At 38.5% G+C, this 24,844-nt stretch overlaps 1 protein-coding gene across 3 annotated transcripts in view; it reads right to left on the bottom strand.

Annotated features, from left to right (window-relative positions):
• Positions 1-11,006: 11,006 nt before the first annotated feature.
• The window catches only part of LOC149193022 (uncharacterized), a 243,127-nt gene continuing 229,289 nt past the window's right edge, over positions 11,007-24,844 (bottom strand). For all 3 annotated transcript variants that reach the window (XM_089404757.1, XM_089404758.1, XM_089404759.1), the window contains exon 7: positions 11,007-12,156. In XM_089404757.1, coding sequence (XP_089260883.1) covers positions 11,329-12,156 — 828 coding nt within the window. In that variant the 3' untranslated portion in view covers positions 11,007-11,328. The remainder of the gene's footprint in view (positions 12,157-24,844) is intronic.

Consider the following 24,844-nt stretch of genomic DNA (forward strand, 5'->3'; position numbering starts at 1 on the left):
TGCAACTAATGTACTTGGAAGGTACTTGTGTAGTCTTGTTTCCTATATACCACTGTTAGTACAAAAAAGTGATGATTTCCTAAAAATGCATAAGATGTTGAAAATACAACAAGAAAATCCTAATTTAATTTTGTCCTTGAATTAAAGCAGGAATAAAATTGTAATTCCACATCTCATGACAACTTGTAATAGTTAACTAAGTTAATTTGACTTAGTTGACTCATTTAATTCAAGTTGAGGATCTAACTAGAGTCATGTAGAGTATATCCTACTTTTTAGGAGCCATGGTTGAGTTTATTTTGAGTTGTAATTATTTAGTTCAGTCTAACTGAGTTAAAGTCATTTAAACTTGTTCCAGCTGATGGAGGAATTGGTGGGAGATCTAGTAGTGGGGTGTAACCAACACTAATCAACCAGTAAACTGAAGATTCACTCATAATTAACTCATGCATGTCAGATCAGAGGAAGACCCAGTTGAGATTGGAGTTTAAGAACAATGTACTATCATTTGTATAATCATCTGAATTGTACAGGTGGTGCATGCAATCAGAAAAATGCCTAAGAGGATTGCGCAATTCATATTTGTGAAATTTCCCAATTAAATATGGGCTAACTCCCTAGGAAATTGCACAAGGAAATAGGAGCTTGGCGGGCATTAGAATTGGCTAGGATTGGCATGACCTTATCTGGGACGCAGTGAGATAGATTAAGATAGCGTAGAGGTTGCTCGAGTTTGAGCAAAGCATTGTAATCTTCTCATATTTTTTGATTAATGCAATATACATATAGCAGGGGGTTTTAGCTATGGCTTTCCCCATAAAATTATTGTGTTATTTGCGATTGAATTCTCTCTCTTTTATGCTTCATGATTTCATCAATCGTTTATTGTTTCTGCTGATGAGTAGAGTAGATTCAAGTCAATTGTTTTAACATGTCACAATCTACAATTTGAATCTACAAATAATTTCTACATGGTATCAGAGCTGAAATCATTATAGAAAAGGAGAATATGAATTTGTCTTTTGTAGCAAAAATTGAATTTGCAGTATCATACTTCAGAGCCAGCGGGATGTTCTACAGATTGAGACTCGAATATGCCCTTGAGATTAGTTCGAACTATATTTCTTAGAAGGACAGGATGGAGGCAGTGTTGGAAGACAACGGCCTTAAGGAATTCATAGACAAAGATATTCCTAAGCCAGCTAATGCTCAAGATCTGGCAGAGTGGAGAAAGTGTGTGGCAAAGGCGAGAAGGATTATCGTATAAGGAACTCAAGATCATATTGTCTCGAACCTCCACGGTAAGGAAACTCTATTTGCAATGTGAAAGGCCTTGACAGACTTATTTCAAAACAGTGGTGACCACAAGAAGTTGGCACTGAAGGACAAGCTCAGAAAAGTGTGTGGCAAAGGTGAGAAGGATTATCGTAGAAAGAACTCAAGATCATATTGTCTCGAACCTCCACGGTAAGGAAACTTTATTTGCAATGTGGAAGGCCTTGGCAGACTTATTTCAAAACAATGGTGACCACAGGAAGCTGGCACTGAAGGACAAGCTGAGAAAAATTAAAATGGAGAAGGGCGACACAATATCGAAGTACTTGACCAAGTTCACCCAATGTAGGGATGAGCTTGGAAGTGTCGGTGTTATAGTTGCTGAAGACAATCTAGTGAGCCTAACACTTCTATGCCTTCCCGAGAGCTCGCACAACTACCAGGTTTTAGTTAATGGGAGGCAGAAGCTACTAGAGTGGGAGTAATTGTGGTCCAATTTGGTACAAGAAGATATTCGACGAAACACCAAAGATGGATCCTCATCCAAGCATGATGATGAGGAGAACTATGCCTTAGCTGGAAAGGCGAAGAAAGGGAAGGGGAAGTCATCCCATTCCAAATCATATTCCAGTCAGGGCGGCAAGAAGAAGGACATGTTGAAGATTAAATGTTTTCACTATCACAAGCTGGGACTCTATGCCATAGAGTGCCCGCACAAGAAGGTCGGTAAGAAGCCTTAAGGAGGAGCGATAGGGGAAGCTCTTGCTTCACAATTCGAGTTGGATTTCACCCTCATCGCTTGCATGGTGACATCAGTGATGGGTAGTGTGTGGTCCCTGGATAGTGGAGCCTCATTCCATATGATCGGCAACAAAGAGTTCATCGGTGACTTGGAGGAGGACCTCTAGATGCACATCAAGATGGGAGATGATGGGAGGTATAGCGCGACCAACATTGGTATTGTTACCTTTCAGAGGGAGTCTGGTTCTCCACTCACATTAAAAGATGTCATGTAGTTTCCGGGTTTGAAGAAGAATTTGGTTTCAGTTGCCATGTTGGAGGACCATGGCTATGATGTGTTATTTAGCAAGGGAAAGGCTTTCCTTCATCGCATAGCCTCAAGACTGGTGAAGCAGATGGGGGTTCTGGTGAAGAACCTCTACAAATTAGATGTAGAAGACTTCACTTCTTTGAGCATAAAAGCAGAGAATGTGCATAGCCAAGACATCGGAGTTGTGGCATAGAAGATTGGGTCACTTGCACCACAGAGCTTTGAAGATCATGCAACAAATTTCTATAGGACTTCCCAAGGGTACTCTAGAGTAGAGAGACACATGCAAAGGGTGTACATTGGGGAAGTACACCAAATCTCCCTTTCATGATAAAGACAGTCGAACGCAAGAAATCCTTGATCGAGTTCACTTAGATGTGTGTGGACCATTCTCGACAACATCCAGGGACAAGCACAAGTATTATGTAATATTTGTTGATGATTTTTATTCTAAGTGATAGATATTCTTCATGTAGAAAAAATATCATACGTTCGCTAAGTTTTGTGAATTTAAATCACTTGTCAAGAAAGATATTAGCAAGAAAGTTAAAGTTATCAGAAGTGATAACGGTGGAGAATATGTGTCGAATGAATTCAAGAACTCATGTGCATCAAAAAGCATTCAACGGGAATTAATAGAACCTCATAACCCGCAACAAAATGAGGTGGTTGAAAGGAAGAACAAAAGTATTGTGGGAACGGCATGGGAGATGTTACATGATCAGGGCCTACCATTGCACTTGTGGGCTAAAGCACACAACACAATTGTTTATTTGCAGAACAAAATCCCTCATTGAATTCACGGGATGAGTACACCAGAAGAAGTTTTTTTCAGGTAAGAAACCATATGTGGCACACTTCAGGATCTTTGGTTCATTAGTCTACAGTCATGTTACCAAGGATGCAAGGAAAAATCTAAAGCCAATAGCTGAGTTGGACATATTTTTAGGGTACATTGACACACCTCACAATTATCGGGTGTACCTCCCATCCAACAGGATGACTGGTTCGTAGAGATGTGAAGTTTGATGAAGAGAAGGCCATGAGATGTTCCCTTGAGAGATAGCTTCAGTTACATGTAGATGAGGAGCTTTTAGCTCCAAAGGAGAAACCTCAGGATAATGTGGAGCAACCACATGCAGAGGAGCAGAGAGTGGAAGCACCTACTCATGGAGAGACTTCCAGAGATGGAAGGAAGCGAACCAGAGAGGCTCACATATTGATGCATGATGCTAGAGAGAATGTGGGATCATCCACATCACAACATAGGCAGAGGAAGTCACCAGGTCGGTACACTAGCTACATGGCTTTGATGAGCAACAGTGTAGGGGTTGAGCCATCCTCATTCGAGGAAGCAGTGCAAAAACCAGTATGGGTTGATGCCATGGTTGAGGAGTATCACTCCATTATCAGAAACAGTGTTTGGGAAGTAGTCCCAAGACCAACAACCAAGTGGTGAGTTCCTAATAGCTTTACAAGGTAAAGCGAGCAGAAGATGGGAGTGTGGAGAAACATAAGGCTAGATTTGTGGCCAAAGGATTCTCTCAGGTGGAGGGAATTGATTACGATGAGACCTTTGCTCCAGTAGCAAGGTACTTTTCAATCAGATCTATTCTAGCACTGTCAGTGCAAATGGGATGGAAGATACATCAAATGGATGTGAAGACAACATTCCTCAATGACATGATTGAGGAAGAGGTGTATATTGAGCAGTCGGAAGGATTTGAGACCTTCAACAGAGAGTCGCATGTGTGCAGACTCAAGCGAGCATTGTATGGACTAAAACAAGCACCCTGTGCTTGGTACACCAGGATTGACAACTATTTCACCGGGTTGGGCTTCACCAAAAGTGAAGCAGATGTGAACCTTTACCATATTGTGGTTGAAGGTAAATTGTTGATTATAGTATTATATGTCGATGATTTGATTCTAATAGGTGATGAGAAGCTGATAAAATCTTGCAAAGAGGATCTTGCAAGAGAATTCGAGATGAAGGACTTGGGGCTCATGCATTACTTTCTTGGTATGGAAGTATGGCAAGGAGATGAGGAACTATTTGTCTCTCAGGGAAAGTATGCCAACAAGATACTGAAGAAGTTCCACATGGAGAGAAACAAACCCATGGAGACTCCTCTAGCTGGTAATTAGAGGAAGGAAGATGCTACTTCAGGTGAAGTAGTGGAGGCTACTATTTATAGATAGCTTGTGGGTTCACTTATGTATTTGGTGAACACATGACCAGACATGTGTTTTGCAGTTAACCATCTTAGTCAAGCCATGGTTAAGCCAACCAAACTTTATTGGAAGACAACTAAACATGTGTTGAGATACCTTAGAGGCACCACTCAATTTGGTCTTGGTACAGATGGAAAGAGGGAGTGAAGCTTCAAGGCTTCACAAATGTAGATTGGGCAGGGAGTCCATCCGACAGGGAGTGCATATTAGGGGGAATCTTCAGTATTAGGTTAGAAACAGTTTTTTGGTACAGCAGGAAGCAGAGATCAGTTGCACTTAGTTCAGCAGAAGCATAATACATGGTTGTTAGTCGAGCAGCTTGTGAGGCTATCTAGATGAGGAAAATCCTTGTTGGGTTATTTGGTCAGCAGATGGATCCTACAGTGATTTACTGTGACAATAAGAGTTGTATCAAACTCTCTGAGAATCTAGTTTTTCATGATGGTTCCAAGCATATCGACATCCGGTATCACCATCTACAAGATTTTACGCAGAGGAGATTCATGTTGCTGGAGTACATTCCTATAGAGGAGGAGGATGCAAATATTTTGGAAAGGCATTGTCAAGATGCAAATTCGAGTTTCACAGAGGCATGATCGGGGTAGCAGATGATCCCTTTCTTGTTGAGAGCGAGTGTTGAAAATGCAACAACAAAATCCTAATTTAATTTTGTCCTTGAATTCAAATAGGAATTAAATTGTAATTCCACATCTCATGACAATTTGTAATAGTTAACTAGGTTAATTTGAATTATTTGGCTCAGTTAATTCGAGTTGGGGGTCTAACTAGAGTCATGTAGAGTGTCTCCTACTTTTTAGGAGACCTAGTTGAGTTTATTTTGAGTTGTAATTATTTAATTCAGTCTAACTGAGTTAAAGTCATTTAAACTAGTTCCAACTGATGGAGGAATTGGTGGGAGATCCAGTAGTGGGGTGTAACCTGCAATAGTGGGATGTAACCAACAATGATCAACCAGTAAACCAAAGATTCACTCATAATTAACCCATTCATGTCAGATCAGAGAAAGACCCAGTGGAGATTGGATTTTAGGGATAATGTACTATCAGTGGTATAATCATCTGAATTATATAGGTGGTGCATGCAATCAGAGGAAGGCCTATGAGGATTGCACAATTCATATTTGTGGAATTTCCCAATTAAATATGGGTTAATTCCCTAGGAATCTGCACAAGGAAATAAGAGCTTGGTAGGCAGCAAAATTGGCTAAGTATTGGCAGGAGCTTGTCTGAGATGAAGTGAGATAGATTAAGATAGTGCAGAGGTTTCTCAGGCTTGATCAAAGCATTATAATCATCTCATATTTTCTGATTAATGCAATATACAAATAGCAAGGGTTTTTAGTTGTGGCTTTCCCCAGAGAATTATTGTGTTATGTGTGATTGAATTCTTTCTCTTTTAGGCTTCGTGATTTCATCAATCATTTATTGTTTCCGCTAATGAGTAGAGTAGATTCAAGTCAATTGTTTTAGCATATCATAATTTGCAGTTTGAATCTACAATTTTGTACATATAATAAGCATTGAAATGGCATATTAAGAGGATAATCATATATTGACCAAAAATGAACCATTGCAAATGAAAAATGTATTAAGATAAAATGGAAGCGAGAGAACGATGAAGAAAAAAGTATTAAATGGGTGCTAAAAAGATGTTAATATGGGTACCCATTCATCGTCCCTCTAACATAAGTGTGGTGACTTGCTTACAAATCCTGAGCTAGAAATACATCGGAAGGCATGGTTTGTGTGAACTATTTTTGCACCCCTAACATTGAACACGGTCCACCATAATATTTTAATGGTTTTTGTCCTTAATGATGTTGAATTCACTTGATCTTGAGGGTGTGTTTCAAGTGGTTCATTACTCATGCAATAGATATGCTTTGAAACAAGACTTGACACTTATCCAACACCATTTTAAGGATGTTATTTCCCATTATTAAGAGTAGATATGACCTTGTAGCCTTGGAATTACCCTCATGAGATGGACGTTGGGCTTTAATGAGACTCCACATGGTTGTATGTCCCTTGCTACACCTCTGAATGTCAGAAGGCTATACTAGAAATCCAAGGTGTTATCTTATTTGATGATGTGCCCAAATGGACCCAGGACGCCCCAAGGCTAGCTTCGACCTTGTCTAATAGATGTTCCTTGCTCTAGATCCTAGATGATGATGGTGATCACTGAGATGACTTCAAAGGGATATAACATCATGCCTAAATCCCAATGCCTACCCCAAAGCATGCCACGTCATCCCTTTATGCCATAAAAGGGCAACTTGAGCCTTCTTGGAGATGATTTCATGTTGGAGGATTCATTTGGAGATGTACCAATGCGCCTTCTTGGAGATGATGTCATGTTCAAGGATTCATTTGGAGATGTACCAATGCACTTTGATGATTCTCTTAGAGGGAGGAACACTAAAGAACCTATTTTATCACTTGCTTGATAGAGATTGTCCATTTTGCAAAGCTAACGTCATCATGGAGAGCATTTTTTTCCCATATGTGTTGTAGATTTTGATATGTTTTTTATGTTTTTAAAGCTATCTTAAGGTCAGCTTGTGACTTTTAGGGCTAGTTGAATGCTAAAACAAATTCTTAGGGATTTTATTTCTAAAATTATGAAAAGTGACTCCGTTGCCCCCATATAAATAAAGTCACCTTCATTTTATATCATCACACATCCATAACACTTCTCTCTCTTAAGAAGTGCATACTAGCTCTCTTGTCTTTTTCTCTAGGTTGCTATGGATGAATGATGGAGCAAATTGTCTTGTGAAAGATGTTTTTTCACAAAGAAATTATCTTAGATTGATGAAGTGATTCTCGATTGAATGGTGTAAGTTTATTGTTGATTTTTTCATTTTGCATGCAATTTTATGAAATTGGAGTCGTTGTTGTGCCATATTAAAAAGTGCAAAATATTTCATGAAATTTGATTTCTGTATGTTATGAGCAATTTGTCTCTCAAGAATTCATCAAAGGAACATGATATATGTGTCATTTCATCTTAAATCTTCACTTTAAATGAGTCACTAGGGTTTCTAAGAGAGGACTTTTAGTTCTCCACCCTCTACATACAAGTTCCTATATCTTTTACCTCCTCGTTATTAATGTGAAAATTCCTTAATCTAACACATCAGAAACCCTTACTGCAGTGTCTGGTTAACTATCTCCTACTTGTTCTTTACATTAACAAGTTATTTAATTGCATAAATATCGAAGTAAAAACAAATGCAACCTTCACAGATTTACAGATCATGCACTAAAGTAAACAGAAACAATAACACAAGGGACACCGTTATTTTTGGACAGTCGTCCCTAGAAAAATCCAATGTGGGAAGACAGGTGCAGCATATAGAGGGTTTTATTATTAAGCAGATTTCTGAATATAACTAGGGTGTCAGAAATGGCTCACCCTTTAGAGAATATCCTTGGCAGTAGTACCTCTCTCTAGAGACAGATATTCTAGCAAATCAGCAACCGGATGATCAACCCCACAGTGACTCTGATTGTTCCTTGTGCTGGACAACGAAAAGGCTTCTCCAAGCACTCCTCTGGAACTGCATCACCCTCTCCCGACTGATATGCTCTCAGTCTACCCCATAGAACCTCCTCAATGCAGCCTCCTCAGCCTAGTGTCAGCCTCTACGACCATATGCATTGTCTGCGTCAGCCTCTACGGCTTCTGCGTCAACCTCTGCGGCTTTCTGCATCAACCTCTATGTCCTCTGCGGCTTTCTGCATCAGCCTTTATGTCCTCTGCATCTGCCTCTGCGGCTTCTGTGTCCTCTGCGTTGGCCTCCTTAGCTTTTGCGTCAACCCTTCTAAGCTCTATGGTGCCTCTTCCGGCACTTTACTACCTCTGATATGTATTCTTCAGCCTTGGATCAAAATCCCTTGTTGAATTGCCCCTCACTGCAACTGATCTCTAACTCGATTTCCTCAGCAAACCGAACCCCAGAAAATTGAATTCTTGATCTCTCTTGGTGTGTCTCCAACTAACCCTCAAGCCTCCTCTTATACTTTTCTTGTTGACGATTCAACAGCCGAAATTAAGTCCCTAATCAATAACTAAGATTAGATCTGGCTTGGTCCTCGTCTCTTAGAACTTTCTCACCCATTTTATATCAATACATATTAATATTTTAATTCTCCTAAGTTTAGACTTAGGAACCCCATTAAAAATATTAATATTTTAATATCTCTTCATCCGAGTGGAATTTCTCCAAATGATTTCTGGGTCTTGGAGATTTCATGTGCCTTAGCCTCTCCACCAAATTTCAAGGCTAGAGCACATCTGATGCTACCAAAAATCAACAATTAAATCCACTACCCAATTGAGAGAAGGCACTAGATTAACTTGTGGTGATAATCTTATTTTTCCCCTTTTCTTCTTAATTCATGGTGACTAGGGTTTGGATTAGCTTAAAAGTGCATTTTATAACAATTTTTTGTCTATTTTTTGTTATGCTATTGAAAAGGATTGAAACTACTAAATATAGAGGCAAAATATCACATTAATTGCATATTTTCACCCCAAAAGTAGGGATGATGTCTAGATTAATATTGTTGTCATATGCATTTTCATCCATAAAAACTTCAATGTTTACCTAACCCTTGCTTGCCTCTTTGATAGCCTTTGTCCTTTTGTTGATTTTACCACTCATAAGTTATTTCTTAAGTTGTTAAATGTTATTGCATGCCCCAAATTTGCATATCATAAAAACCCTAATTTACAACAACCTTCTTCTAAATCATAAAGGTCTTAGGAAAGTGTATTTGAACTTTAGTAACTCTTATCTCAATCTTCTCAAAGTTTGGTCGATACCATTCCCTTCAATCACTAGACCTTATATCACCCTTAAGCACTCCTTAGTTGAATATCTTGTTGGTGATTTCTATAGTGAAGCCTCCCTTTGTGGGGATAACATCCACCACTAAACCACTGGAAAGTGGTTGATCTCTTGTTGCCATAAGACCTAGGTTGCATAGTGAAGCTTTGCACTAGACCTCCTAGATTTTGGGGTAATAGAACTGTTACTTGGAATTAGTGTCTTCAAATTATCAAAAAGATAGCATAGAAAATTGAAATTTGGTGATGGTGTATACTTGGTAGAGCATAATAAATACTACATAGTATGCATTTAATATTCTTTTTGTATCATCACCTGCAACTATTTCAAGATTGTTTTCATATCATCATCCTAGATAATTGCCCTCGCATACTCGAGCACTGCTATAGCATGTGCTCATATGATTGTGAATAGGTGGGATATAAAAGTAAACACTATATGCAAATATTGATAGCAAATCAATTTTTATTTTTAATTATCACCAAAAAAAAAATAGAGAATCAGTTAACTTTGAAAGATTGGCTGCCATTATTACACCAGATAGAACTATTTCATAAATGCCACAAATGAGCTAGTTACAATATGTCTCTAGATACTTGAGCCCATACAGCTAGAGAAACAAATTGTTCACCAAACCTCCAGCAAAAATCCTTTTACCATAGCAAATAATTACACCACTAACAATTAGCATATTTTCTTGTATTCTTTTAGATTTATCTAACACAGTGTGTCTCGCAATAAGCTAGAGCGATCATCTGCTATGATTTTGCATTTTAATTTTTTTATCTATAATACATCATTGGTATTTCAGAATTTATTTTTTTATGCTTTAAAACATAAAACGTGGCCAGGCTTAGTATTATGAAAAATGTAGCATGCTAGGAAATGTGTAATATTGAATATTCATGGTAGTTCTAATTTTGTGGTTGTAACGAAAGAGTACAAGTTATTTACATTATCGGTTCTACTTACACAATTCTCCCTGCGTATGGAAGGAGTACATGACCAAACACATGTTTATATAAAAGCACTAATTATTAAATGTAGGTGGAGGTAGTGTTTAGCCTGCTATCCTGTGTGATTAGTCTCGGGAATATCCCATATAAAACCTCAAAAAAAACATGCAAAAAATGTTCCCCAACTGTTCTCAGTATATAAATGCACAATAATCGTTTCAGAAAGGTTTCCCCACAATTCGTGCATGGAAGAGGCTTTTCTGGGCCCAGAAATTGTTTAATAAAAGGAGGACGAATTCCTAAGACTGGCCCACAAGTGCAAAATAGAAAAAGGTAACAAAATAAAAGACGGACAATCCAAAAAAAACAATTTATGCAAAAATAATTGGAAGATCTTCTGATGCTTGTGAATACGTAAAATTTTTACATATATTAAATACGTAAATTTTTTACATTAAATTAATATACGTAGCTCTTTCGTTGACATAGATGCTATTCCACAAATTATAGGAGTTGTGTCCACCCTTTGTTATTAAGCTGAAAATCAGATACAAGGCAACCTCCAACACCAATGGGTGTTTTTTTTTCAATAAGAACATCACTAGTAGTATTTATTTCAACAAGAATTCTGGCATCTGCTATTTTCATTAGAACAATAAAAGCTTTACTAGATCACATTAGAGTTCCTTCATTTCAAGCACCATTAAACAAAGGGCGATGTTTATAAGTTATAACAAAGCATTTATGTTCAACCAATGATCCATAAGGACCATCCATTATCCAGATGTCATCAACGCTCTTGAATTGCGTGAATTATGAAAGAAAGAGCAATGTTTATGATAACTATATTCTCTGCTCAACAGACTAATCATTTTGAGCCCTCCTATAGGCTATCGCAAGGCCATTCTGTTTAAATTCTGACACAGACTGAGTTACATCCATGATTGAAACAGTCTAGCTTGTAATGGCATGTTTTGGTGACTGTCCATGTTATCCAAAGCACTAGAAAACTCAGACTGTGATAGAAAGGGGGAATTCATAGACTGCAAGTACGTTGGAATACGATATTGGGATTCTGTGGGAGAAAATCCCAGAGATGCCTTTGCTGCTGATTGCTTTTGATAAACTTCTTCAGAATATCGACCACCTTCTGACTGTTGAGGTTGGGATTCAGAGGAAAGATGGACTGATCCAGGAGACTCAACATGGCCAGTTGAACATGCAAGCCTACTTTGGTAATTTGGGCTTGATAATTCTCCAGTTGTGTGAACAGATAGATGTTTCTGGTATTCGTTTGTTGGCAACTGTTGTTGGTCTTGAGATTGACCTGCAAAAGTCTCCTGTTTTACCTGTCCTATACTATCATTCACTCTTATCCGTTTTGAAGGTGACCTAAACTCTGGGTTTGCTAAACATGAGACGTGATCATAACCGCTATATGTAAATGATGGTATCTTCTGTTGTTTGTCCATGATTGCAGAAGATATAACTGGATGTTCAACCTTTTGAGAAATATTACTTGATGTCATAGTCATAGCTCCACTTGACCTAGAGGCTGGAAGTTGTGAGTCATTCTGTGCTTGATCTTCAGAATCATGCAAAAATCCTTTTGTATTTCCATGCAGTTCCTCTGAGAAATGAGAAGATGACTCAGGGGAAGAAGGAGCTTGACACTTAGTAGCACCCGTTTGATGTTCCTCTATGATCTTCTCCAAATACCTTCCCTGAGCCTCAATCCTTAACTTTAACTGCCTTTGTACCTGCAGAGACATCCACCATAAGCTTCCTAAGAAAATCGATGTAGTTCAGACAAGTTTCTTCCAGAAGATCACATCTAAAATATAATTCAAGATGATGAAATGGGATTTAATTCAATTGCATTCCAAAGGAAAAGCATAAATAGTATTCCATAGGAAAAGCATATTGCAAACAGAAAGGAAACTTCCGTTTGATTGGGTCCATTTTTGGGTTTCCCTTGATTGTAAGCTACTTAAATATCTTGGAAGAAACAGCCTTTAGAGTATATAAGAAATGCAAAATCATACTGTTCACAAATACAGTAATCTGTCTCTATCCTAACTTCTTTCAGTGATCTGTCTCTATCCTGAACTGATAGATCTAGTAGATAAGGCGACTCATATGAAGGACATCAAGCCTATAGGATTATCATCAATGCTGTGAAGAATCATTTGATTCTGCACTTGGCAGAAAAGAAGTCGGCCAGACAAATGTTCAAGGATCTAGTGGATCTGTTCCTGTTAGTTTTTGTATCATTGGAGCTGTTCTAGTCTCTAAACTTTGTGGAGAGGCTAAAACACAAGTTCTGCATAACCCAGAAATCATTTCTAGAAATTCCACCTAAAAGTGTCTCAATTAGATTATTAGCCTATTTTTAAATATTTCCCAAGTCTAAACTTAGGAAAAGGGGTTAATTATGTTGGAAACACTGAGAGGGGGGGTGAGGCAGTGTTCCTTAGCAATTAGCACCTTTAAATCTTTTCAGAGCATTAGTTAATCCTCAATTATTATTAATGTTTATGCAGTAATAACAGTAAATAAAAGAACACAGTATGCACAAAAAATTTAGGTGGAAAACCCCCTTCGGGTCAAAACCGAACGCTTTTCTAATAAATTCTTTAATCTTCAGTCCCAATTGAAATGAAAGCAACAACTTCCTAGAATTCTAGAAAAGCATTCTTCTCCAGCTCCCACTGGAAGGACGCCCCAATGCCCTGGTCTCTTCAGTAGTCATCTGAATGGATGCCCCAACATCCTAAACCAACCTACCACCCTGAAATGTTCACAGGATCCAACCTATAGGCGACTTCATGCACCAGCCTAGCACCTCCCTGCCACCCTATAATCACTGAAATGAGACATGAGTGTGGATTCCCGTACTAAGGACAATGATCCATGAAACAATATGATTTACAATGATTTTGACCAAACACCCAATCACACTATGACCTGCAACCCAACCATGACATCATCCCAACAGAGACTCCTATGCCTCCCAATAATGCCTTTTTGACTCTAGGCAAATTGAATCATTTACAATAATGACTCTTCCAATGATGACTCTTGACCTTGACACTTCTTCACAATATGCAGATGGTTGTCATGTCTTCAAAGGATGTCCCATTGACTCTTGGCCTTGATACTTCTTCACAATATGCAGATGGTTGTCATGTCTTCAAAGGATGTCCCGCTGCAATGCCTCCTTTGATTTGATACTTCAGCTCTTGAATTCTTGCTTGAAGTTGTACTTGAATCTTCTTCTACCTGCATGCAAAATTTGCCCAACGAAACCAATCCCAAAACAAAACAAAATACCCTTCAACTTACCTCTGCCTGCAAAACACATGTAAGTGCATAATAATGAATAAATACAAATTAAAATTACAATGCGTACCTGAAGTGTGCTTGTCACTTTTGTTGTTGACTTGTTGCAACAGTAGAAAAAGACTCCCACTCTTGATATAGGCCTGGACTCTATGCAAGACTATATCCAAAACTGACCTAAAGATATATACAATAAAAACTAATGACAGACCCTAGACTTGTGATGGACCAAGTTCTAAGTACAACAACAGAGACCATTCCATCAACTATGACAAGACAAGTAACATGAACTTACAACATCATATAGATTTAGCAAACTTGGTGTAGCATCAAGAATATGTAGCATAAAATGTGTAGTATCAAGAATAGGACATCTGAAAAACTAATTGTGACATATAGAGACATAGAGATATAACCGAGACACTGTATATACTTACATTGTCCTGCAAAAACATATGTCAGAGATGATACTCAAAATTCAAATGTAAACACTAATCATACATACCTTGATGTAGGACAGTTACCCTTGATTGTTGTTGTGTGGTCCTTAATGCAGTGATCCTTGAGTGCATATTTTTTCTTGCCTTCTAAGACCTCGATATTGAATCTGTTGTATCTATGTAATTTCAGATCACCAGGGTTTGAAATTTCGTCCTGTAGTAGTCCTCTATGTCCTCTTTCCAACCCCACAGGTCTGATCAATATTGGATTTTTCAAGAAAGAGTTATGCCCAATCTCCACGATGACTTGATTATAGACTAGTTCAGTAGAGCAAACTTGTACGAAATGCCACGTGTCACTGTTGCAACCTTAGGTCTTGAAAACGTTACTCAACAAACCACAGTCCGTCCTCTTTCTGTGACTATTTACGAAATTTGAATCCAATGCTCAGAGAGAAAGTTATGACTATTTTCCCAACGTCACATGTTTGACATGGAATTCGGGAGCCTGCAAAAACCCTAACTTCCTCAGATCATATCTCCGAAAATATAGTGAACTAAGATCTGAAATTCAGTCACGAGGTTCATCAAGATTTCAGCTCAAATGGGTTTTAATTTCAGATTCTGAAGCTTCGCAGAAAAAAAGTTATAGCGAAAATTCCACGATGACCTGTTTGAAGCCACAAAATCCGTACTAGAGGAGGATATGAGGGTCATTATTTATATGAATGTCTTGAGTTGAGAGGGTCCCCAACAAGTGCACGTTGGAGGGATTTTAGAGGCAAAAAAGATTTATTAATTATTGACTATTCAATGACCACAACCAATTATGAGTGCCATGCCACAACCCCATAGGGTTTTAGCCCACTAACTGGGGTTACTAACTTCAAACATGAATATCTCTCAAACCGTGAAGAATTACTTGGCATGCCATATATCAACAGAAACATCTCGACAAGTAGAATTCATCTAGAAGATGCTTGACTCAAAATAGAGTAATTTGTCAAGTCAAAATTCCATTGCAAGATCGGGGTAGCCCCTGGTGCTGCTTGGGTTAACATCAATGACAACCATTGATCAACAAATTAATCAGTATTAATTGAGAAAGGTGTGAATCATCTACAAACTCACACAGATTTACTGGGAAATAATCTTAACCATCGATTAAGATTTAATTTTGGTCGTTGGAGGTCCAACAGAAGATTATAAGAAGTCAATGGGTAGATGGAGAACACACACACTAGAGATCAATTTCTCTGGAGTTCGATTTTCCGAAGAGAAACAACAATTTCCGGAAGATTTCGAGCTTCAGAAGGGAAGAAGACACAGATGAGGGGAAGATGTTTTCAGTTTCAGAAGCCGAGAAGAGTTTCTAGAGGATCGGAGAAGCATTTTTCCAGTGAGAAGCAGGCAGGTCAGCTAGATTGGCAGTTGATTTAGGAAGCACGTGTGACAAGCAGCTCCAGAGTGACACAGAGCCGACGCATGCCAAGTTAGATAGCTAGCTTTTTCAAGGGCAGTCAAGCATCGGGATTACTCGGAGAGGGTAATTTCCCTAAGATAATTTTTGCCAATATTTTCTCTGCAAGATTGCCAGTTTTTGGCCTCCAGAATGTAATCAGACTATTTCACTGCTGCATAATAATAAAACCTTCATCTGCTACACCAGTTTTCCCAAGTTGGGTTTTTCTAGGGACATTTGTCCAAAAATAACGATGTTATTTTTATGTGTCTGTGCTAGAATTTTCTCAGTTTCCAGCACTATGATTTCCGCAGTATTTTATTTGTGAATGTTGCAGTGTGATTTATTTGATATTTGTCGTAGTAGATAACTTGTTAAAATAATTAACAATTAGAAAAATAAATTCCAGTTGTTGTAATAGAATTTCAGTTTTGGAATTTTCACATGGTATCAGAGCATGAGTGATCAGCTGGGAAGCTTATAAGCGAAAGAGGAAATCTCGTTGTTCAGTAGAAGTAGCAGGTCGAAATTCTTAGAGGCAGTGCACTACTCAGATAAGCAGGTTGAATTGCTAGGGTAGGAATTCCATTTTCGGTTACAGGGTTGCTGAAAAGTCGAGTTGCCCAGGTTAGTGATTCCAGCAGTCAGAGGGAGTAGCAGAAACTCAAATTTTCGTCGAGAAGATTCCTTGGTTGGACGCAGAGAGTTTTGCAGCAGCAGAACCAGCATCAGGAGGAAGATAAAAGCACACAGAACAGAGGGAAAATTTCTCTCAGGGAGCTTCGAGTCTCAGAAGTTCGATTTTTCCAAGAAGATTGGTAGTAGCAGTTCGCAGATTTGTGCATTCTAGAAGGGAGTGCGAGTAGCAGCCAAGTAAAGGGAAAGCGAGAGTTTTCGACAGATTCAGAGAAGGCCTCAACAAGGCTTAGAGATCAGGACAGGTTGGATGTTGCTTCCAACTATGTCATTTGGAAGGCTAGGATGTCCTTCCTTCTAGATGAATATGGCCCGAAAGCCTACACAAATAATGTGATGGCAGTTCCCCAGGATGCAGACCAGCTCAAGGAATATAAGAAGGAAATGGCGAAGGCGAAGCGATTGATCGTAGATGGAGTCCAGGATCATATAGCTCACATATAGCAATGAAGGGAACAGTGAAAGAGATGTGGGATGCTCTCTCCACGCTATACTAGGGTACATCTGAGCAGCAAAAGATGTTCTTGAAAGAAAAGTTGGAAAACATAGATCCCTTTCTCACCTAGATTCAGGAGGTCCAAGGCTAGCTTGCAGTTGTTGGGGTAGCACCTCAACCTTCAGAGCTAGTACAGTTGGAACTAAATAGTGTCTCAGAGGACTGGCAAGTCTTCGTCCAAAGTATATTGGGAAGAGACACGCTACCAGGATGGGACGGGATGTGGGATGACTTGCAGTAGGAGGAGTTGAAGCGAGCTTTGCTAAAGACATCACCAGCATATAGAGGGTGATACAAACACAGCGTGTTGTAGCAGTAGTGCAGCACTAGAACACCTTCCTCGCTAAGATGGAGTGTTAGCTTTTGTAGCATCGAAGGTGTTCTAGTCTCGAAACTTTGTGGAGAGGCTAAAACACAAGAGTTCTCCATAACACAGAAATCGTTTCTAGAAATTCCACCTAAAAGTGTCTCAATTAAATTATTAGCCTATTTTTAAATATAGGGGGTTAATTAATCAATATTAATTGAGAAAGGTGTGAATTATCTAGAAACTCACATGGATCGACTAGGAAATAATCTTAGCCATCGATTAAAATTTAATCTTGGCTGTTGGAGGTCCAACAGAAGATTATAAGAAGTTGATGAGTAGATGAAGAACACACACACTATAGATTGATTTCCTTGGAGAGCTCGATTTTCTGATGAGCAACTACAGTTGTCGAAAGAGTTTGAGATTCAGAAGGGAAGCAGAGACAGAAGAGGGGAAGACGTTTTCAATTCCAGAAGCCAAGAAGAGGTTCCAGAGCGTCGGAGAAGCATTTTTCCAGTGAGCAACAGGCAGGATAGCTGGATTGGCAGTCGATTCAGGCAGCACATGTGACAGGCAACTCCAGAGTGACACAGAGCCTGCGCAGGCCAAGTTGGACAGCTAGCTTTTTCAGGGGCAGTCAAGTGTCGAGAATGCTCGGAGAGAGGGTAATTTCCCTCAGATAATTTTTGCCAGTATTTTCTCTGCATGATTGCCAGTTTTTAGCATCTAGAATGTACTCAGACTATTTCACTGCTGCATAATAATAAAACCCTCATCTGCAGCACCGGTTTTCCCAAGTTGGGTTTTTCCAGGGACATTTGTCCAAAAATAACAGTGTCATTTTTATGCGTGTGTGTGTGCTAGAATTTTCTCAGTTTCCAGTGCTATTATTTCCGCAATATTTTATTTGTGAAGATTGCAGTGTGATTTATTTGATATTTGTCGTAGCAGATAAATTGTTAAAACAATTAACAATTAGAAAAATAAATTCCAGTTGCTGCAATAGAATTTCAATTTTGTAATTTTCACAGTTCTAAACTGACAACGTGAATAACAAGATGATCTTGAGAAACAAGCTCAGATCCATCCAAATGTCTAGGTCTAATAACATTACTAGTTACTTCATGAGGATCACCCACATGGGATTAGCATGTTGCCATTGGGGAGAAAGTGGAGAACGGAGAGCTCATAAATGTGGCATTAAATGGTTTTCCCAAGTCATGGGAACCATTTGTCAAAGGAATCTATGCTCAGGAACACCTTCCCAAATGGCAGAGGCTTTGGTATAACTGCATCCAAGAAAAGACTTGGAAGGAATCTAAGGCCAACAAGCAACGAGATGTAGAGGATAACCTAGCCGTGGTCAGTATGGCCAAGAAGGGAAAAGGAAAGGGTTCCAAAGGTCACAATGAGGGGTCAACCTCTTAGCAAAGGAAGAATAAGGACTTGAGCAAGCTCTAGTGTTTCATGTGCCACAAGAGTGGGCACTATGCATCACAGTGTTCAAAGAAGAAGAAGGGGAAAGGGGAAGTCGCAACAGACAATAACATTAGCAGAGGCTCGGCTAGATGACTTTGCAGCAAAGCTTGAGGACTTCTCATTGGTCTCATGTCTATCTACCAGCACCATCACGTCATATGACAAAGGCACAAGAGCTATTTAATAGTTTGGTGGAGAGTGACTCAAATTTACATGTGGATCTTGGTAATGATGCCAAGTACGCAATGAAGGGATTGGAACCATGACATTCAAACGAGAGTCCGAAGGGATGTTGGAAGCCAAGAACGTGCTATTTGTACCAAAACAGAAAAATGACTTTCTCTCGGTCTTAGTGATCAAGGATAGAGGATATGTGGTTATGTTAAAGAATGGGCAGGTACTCATTCGTCTAAAGGAGTCTAGCCCAAATGGCAAACACAATAGTGACCATCGGGGTTAGAGGGAGCAACTTATTCAAGTTGACAGGCAAACTTGTTCGAGCAATGGTACATGACAATGGCAACCTATGTGAGTTATGGCATAAGAGGATGGTACACTTGCACTATAAGCCATTGTTGATTCTATGGGAGATTGTCATTAGTCTCCCAGATTTCAACATTGAGCAACAAGGTGGGTGCAAAGGGTGTGCACTTGGCTAGAATGCCAAGGATGCTTTTTCGAGCAATGAAAGTAGGTCCAAGGGGATCTTGGATCCCATTCCCTTGGATGTATTTGGGTCAATGTTAGTGGTATCAGTACAGGGAACACAAAACTATGACATGTCTATTGATGACTATTCCAGGAATATCTGGATCTTCTTTATGAAAACCAACGATGAGGTCTTCAATTGGTTTGGGGAGTTCAAGGCCCAGGTGGAGAACTAAACTGGAAAGAGGATCAAGGTCTTGAGATCAAACAATGGGGGAGAGTACAAATCCAATTACTTCAAGGATTTTTGCGAATCAAGAGGGAGATGAGGGTTGTGGAGAGAGAATCGATCCATCCTCAATTTTGCCAAGGCTATGCTACATGACCAAGAGTTGTCTATGTTTCTTTGGTAGAGGCATGTAACACTATAGTGTATGTGCACAATAGTAGTCCTCATAGGATATTGGGGAAAAGACTCTTGAGAAGGTATTTGCAAGGGTGAAGCCAGAGATAGGGCACTTGCACATCTTTGGTTGGCTAATATAAATCCATGTTCCTATAGAGAAGAAGGCAAAGGTGGAGCCTTCAGAATAAAAAGGGGCATATTTGTTGGATACAATGATACTTCAAAGGTCTACAGGATCTTCATACTAGCACAAAGAAAAACAATTGTGAGCAAGGATGAGAGGTTCGAGGAGAATTTGGCATCTAGGAAGTCTCATGAGTTGCCACCAATAGTGATTAAGAACGAGTAGGAGGATCCAAAGGTAAAGAAAAATGTAGAGGCTTCCATTTCAGGGAGTAAACCTTCAGGTGGGGAGGAATCAATAACTCCTTCCAATTTTGTTAGGACACCCAGTTAGCTTGTGTAGACATTGAGGGATACTCAAGAACATCCGGAGGCTCTCCGGAGCACATTTAGGGAGAGCATGGATCTAAAGAGGTTTCCAAACTATATGGCACTAAAGAGTAAAGTCCTTGAAGAGGCAACAAACCAGGAGGTTTGGAGGAAATCCATAGTGAAGGAGGATGCATGGGACACTGTGCCAAGACTAAAGGGATAGCCAGTTCCAAGTAACTCTTTAGGAAGTACCTTCCTCGTTAAGAGGGAGTGTTGATATTAGTAGCTCGGGCAAGTACTTCCACATAGACCTAAGTGTCTACAAATAAAATATGCCAACATATACCCACATGTGTGAGTCATAAGCCCTTAATAAGCATGACGTCATGCCCTTTTAGGGCTCAAAATGCTCCAAAGGTGCAATGGAAAGGCTAGATGGGTCTCTAACCATCATGATCAACCTCGATTTGAGGAAGGATCCTCAAATCAAGCCTCAATGCATTTCCATGTTTCTAAAAGCCAACTATAGGTGCCTTGTGTCATCTCTATGGGTGCCATGTAGACAACGTGGTGTGCTCTCTCTCCAATGTTGGGGCTTCATCAAGTATAACAAGCCCTCATCAACCATCCTAAGGGATAATCATCCTCATCTAGGCTTTGCATCAAGACATGCCCATCAAGTAATGTCAAGGCCAGCCAAAGGGCATGCTAGGTCCACTGGTACATCATCAAGAATCCTTAATGCTAAGCAAGAGAAGTTCAATGTTCTGGCATATGAAGGTACTCTGGGGTATCCATCAACTGTCAAGATCATCTAAGTGCCCAATGCTCTGTTAAATAAGGGAAATGCTACATCTATAAGGTCATCATGCTCTCTGAAAGTGTAGTATGGTCTGGGCATCATGTGGAGTAAGAGTGAAATAGTGTGCCCTCAAGCCTCAACAGCTCAAAACCACTTGGAAAAACCACCTCAAACTCAAGTGAAAGCAACCATTCATTATAGACAATAATCACAGATGCATCTAAGTCGACCATACTTAATTATTGAGGGCACAATAACACTTCAAAGCGGGATCACCTTCAAACATCTATCTAGACCAAGTCCCTTAAAAGTGTTCCCTACCTTCATAGGGGTGGCTAGGTAATCAACCCTTTTAGGTACTTCCAGCCCCTAAGGGGAGGTGGCATTTCCAAGGTCAATCCTTCAATCCATAAGTGTTAGGGAGAATAGGTGGCAACGAAGGGGAATGACTTCATCGCCAAGTGCCATGGTCAAAGGACTAGCTAATGAGAGTCCCCATCCTAAGTGTATAGGTGTAATGGAGGGAGAAATCACAAAGGCATGAGTTATCCCTTTCATTGGCCTATTTTTTCCACCCCTCTAATGTGCCTTTTACTTCTTTTTGATGATGTTTTTGAATGGTGCATAGCTCAAGGATCAAAACTTGCTCTTTATAATATAGCATTTATTTTACCCCTTAAGATGACCCAGTTTCTCACTCATCAGGGTTGGGACATGCAAGGGTTCTATATGATTAGAATGAGCATCAAGTGAAGGGGGTAGAGCTCATGCTATGATTTTTCCCATGCGCTAACTTTTGCCCCGACCATCTTTTGTATTTTAACTTTTCTTTTTCTTTTGTTATGGCCATCTTATGCTTTTTCATTCTTTTAGCTACATCAACCTCAAAGGAAAGTTTTCCATCCCTACCCAAGGATGTGGATGTGGGAGTACCAAATGCCAACAAACCAATGACATTTAACCTAAAGGATGGAGGTGATACCAAAGGAATGATGAAAGGTGTTAAGTATGGAAAGGGCAATGTACACACTACTTCAATCTAGGCATCCCAAGTAGTGCCCCTCCTATAACCCTAAAGGCCTTAGAGGAGGTCCCACAAGACAAGGTCTAAATACTAACTCCCCTGGTAAGATGAGAAAACAAGTTTAAATTCAAGATCGATCAATCATCTAAATCACTCCTTTATCCATGTTAAAATGCCCAAAACATTAAGTAAAAGCATTTGATTGCAAAATGGCTGAAGTACCTATTAAGTGGTAGCCCACCTTCATTCAAGAGGAATGTCGAATGGTGAGAGATGCCTGACCAGTGCAGATGGTAGAGGAATGTGGCATGTCATCATCAATGAGCAATGTTTAGGGTTGTTGGCTAGTTGACTATTCAAGATAGGAGAAAATGTTCTCTCCTATAGGGTTACCCATTTTGGTGGGTAATAGGGCCAACCCATTATATGTTGTATATTGAGGTTCTATTACTAGAGGTTTTGGTTTCCTTGTTATATTTTGATAATGAGATTATACTTTATGATGAGCATACACTTCATTCTCATGGAGCACTCCCTTACTTGCACACATGTGAAGGCATTGCATGTAGTTTGAAGCTATTCTCATATGTACTCATGGTTGGAATTTTGGAGCTTCCACTCCTTGTCGCTTAATTGACATATCTTTCTTGGAGCATATGTGATCAATACACTACAATATATTTGGGTCTTAAATGACCCTCGTAACAAAAAAAATATGGTTCATGAGTTGAAATTCCAAAACCAATAGAATTTTGAGAAATAGGGTCAATGATAATATGTGAGATCGAACAATAGAAGTCAAAGGTAATTGTGTCATACTTTTATTTGGAAATAGCGAACTACATATAAACTCACCTTGGTTAATATTTTGGTAAGATCATCTCAAAATATAATAAATATTCTTGAAATACTATATGTGAGTATTTTATATTATTGCTACTTCCAATACTTTTGAAAATAAGTCTCACATTAATTTAAATCATGATAGAATCATTTCAAAATGTAATAAAAAAATTCTATTATTAATTTCTTTAAAATAAAATTGATATATAATATAAAAATATATAAAACAATGAACTAGATATTTAACAACTTTTATATATAATATAACAATATAACTCATTAGTTGGAACTTACTATATAATGTATTATAGGACTCATTAATTGTAACTAATATTATATTTATTAGTTACAACTAACAAGTTATAATATATAATATACTATATTATATAATATAGTCAATTGAGTTTAGCTTGGGTGATTGGGCAGAATAGTGGTTATCCTTCCCACCCAGGTCCAAGTCTCGTAAGTTGACATATTGACACTTTGGTATAGAGTAACTTTGTTGTGCTCTTAAGTCAGTCTATACTGAGGGCTTGCCTAGTACCATCCTCCCTCAAGCTGAGAGAGACGCTGACTTTCTTCCCCGAGTGGTACCCAATGCCCAAAAATTTTCTAAGTAAAAAAATATAAAATAAAATAGGTTAGTTGTAACTAACAAGTTATATGTCAATTGGGGTTAGCTTGTGTGGCTGGGAAAAATACTTGTTATCCTTCCCACCCAAGTTCAAATCTCGTAAGTCACATGTTAAGCTCTTGAAAAGAGTAATCTATGTGGCACTCTTAAGTGAGTATATAATATGGTGCTAGCATGCTACTGACAACCTCATTCCTACCTTTGCGCTGAGGAGGAGGCCGATTTCCTTCCCCAAGTAGCCCATAATGCCCGAAAAAAATTTCTACGGATAAAAAATAAAAATAAAACTAAGTTATATCATATTGTTAGATATTATATTATATAACATAGTATATCATGTATTGCAACTATTTAGTTGCTATATATTATATAATATAACAATTTATATTATATAATATCCAATAACTAACAACTAGTTACCAATTATATTATATCTAATAATTAATCAATAGAATATATAACAACGAATTATGTATTATATAAAATATTTATAAAAGGTATAAATTATTCTTATTTTTAAATTTACTATTATCTAATTATAATTTTTTTTAGTTCTAAATTTATTATCGAGAATATAAAGAGTAAATAGTATATTTATTTAATTCTGGATTATTCTAAATAAAATATAAACATAAATATACATATTTTGGCAGTAAATCACTAATTGTGTGCACAAGAATCTAAAACTTTTATTATTATTTTTTACACTCACCTCTTAACTCTATATTGAACCAACTTACTTGGCAACTATCATTAATGAGACCATATAGATTATTCTTCACTAGATAACACCTCTAACTTAGTGAGACATGGCATATGCTTACTGTGATGTGGCATGTCCTTTAGGCCTAAATTTACTCTAATGAGGACTTCTTTCTTTGTGGGATTTGGTGTCAAATTTTGAAGCTCTTCCATCTTGGTTTTGTTGTTTTTTCAGTACAAAATATGCAAGTACTTATTTATGAAATTTGATAATTACTTCCAATGATGTAGATAATTATTAGTTCTTTCAAGATATCATTAAGCAATTATACATTCAGAAATTCAACCATAGAAAGCACTAGAGCAATAAAGATCACAATGCACAAAGAGACGAGAAGATTTTACCCTGAGAAAACCCACAATGTGGGGAGGGAACCCAGCCAACCTTTTCCTTCGAGAATCAATGCAACAAGAGATACATCAAAGTCAATTAACCAACAAGATGACCAACCACCAACGACCAAGTCAACCCTCCACAAATCTATCCACAAATATCTCTGCAATAAGGTCTCCAAGAGAGTCAAAAAACATCCAGCAAATCTACCTCAAAATTTGCACTGTACCATAGAGATATGCCACAGAAACAAAGTCTCAAGAGGGCCGAAATTTGTCTTGTGTCTCAGCCTCAAAATTCAGATGATACTCTAGAATTTATACCTCGGAACTTTG

This window comes from Pinus tabuliformis, chromosome 2_2 (assembly GCF_031772625.1).
Source record: "Pinus tabuliformis cultivar Carrire ecotype Pingquan chromosome 2_2, CPIR1, whole genome shotgun sequence".
NCBI classification, from domain to species: Eukaryota; Viridiplantae; Streptophyta; class Pinopsida; order Pinales; family Pinaceae; genus Pinus; species Pinus tabuliformis.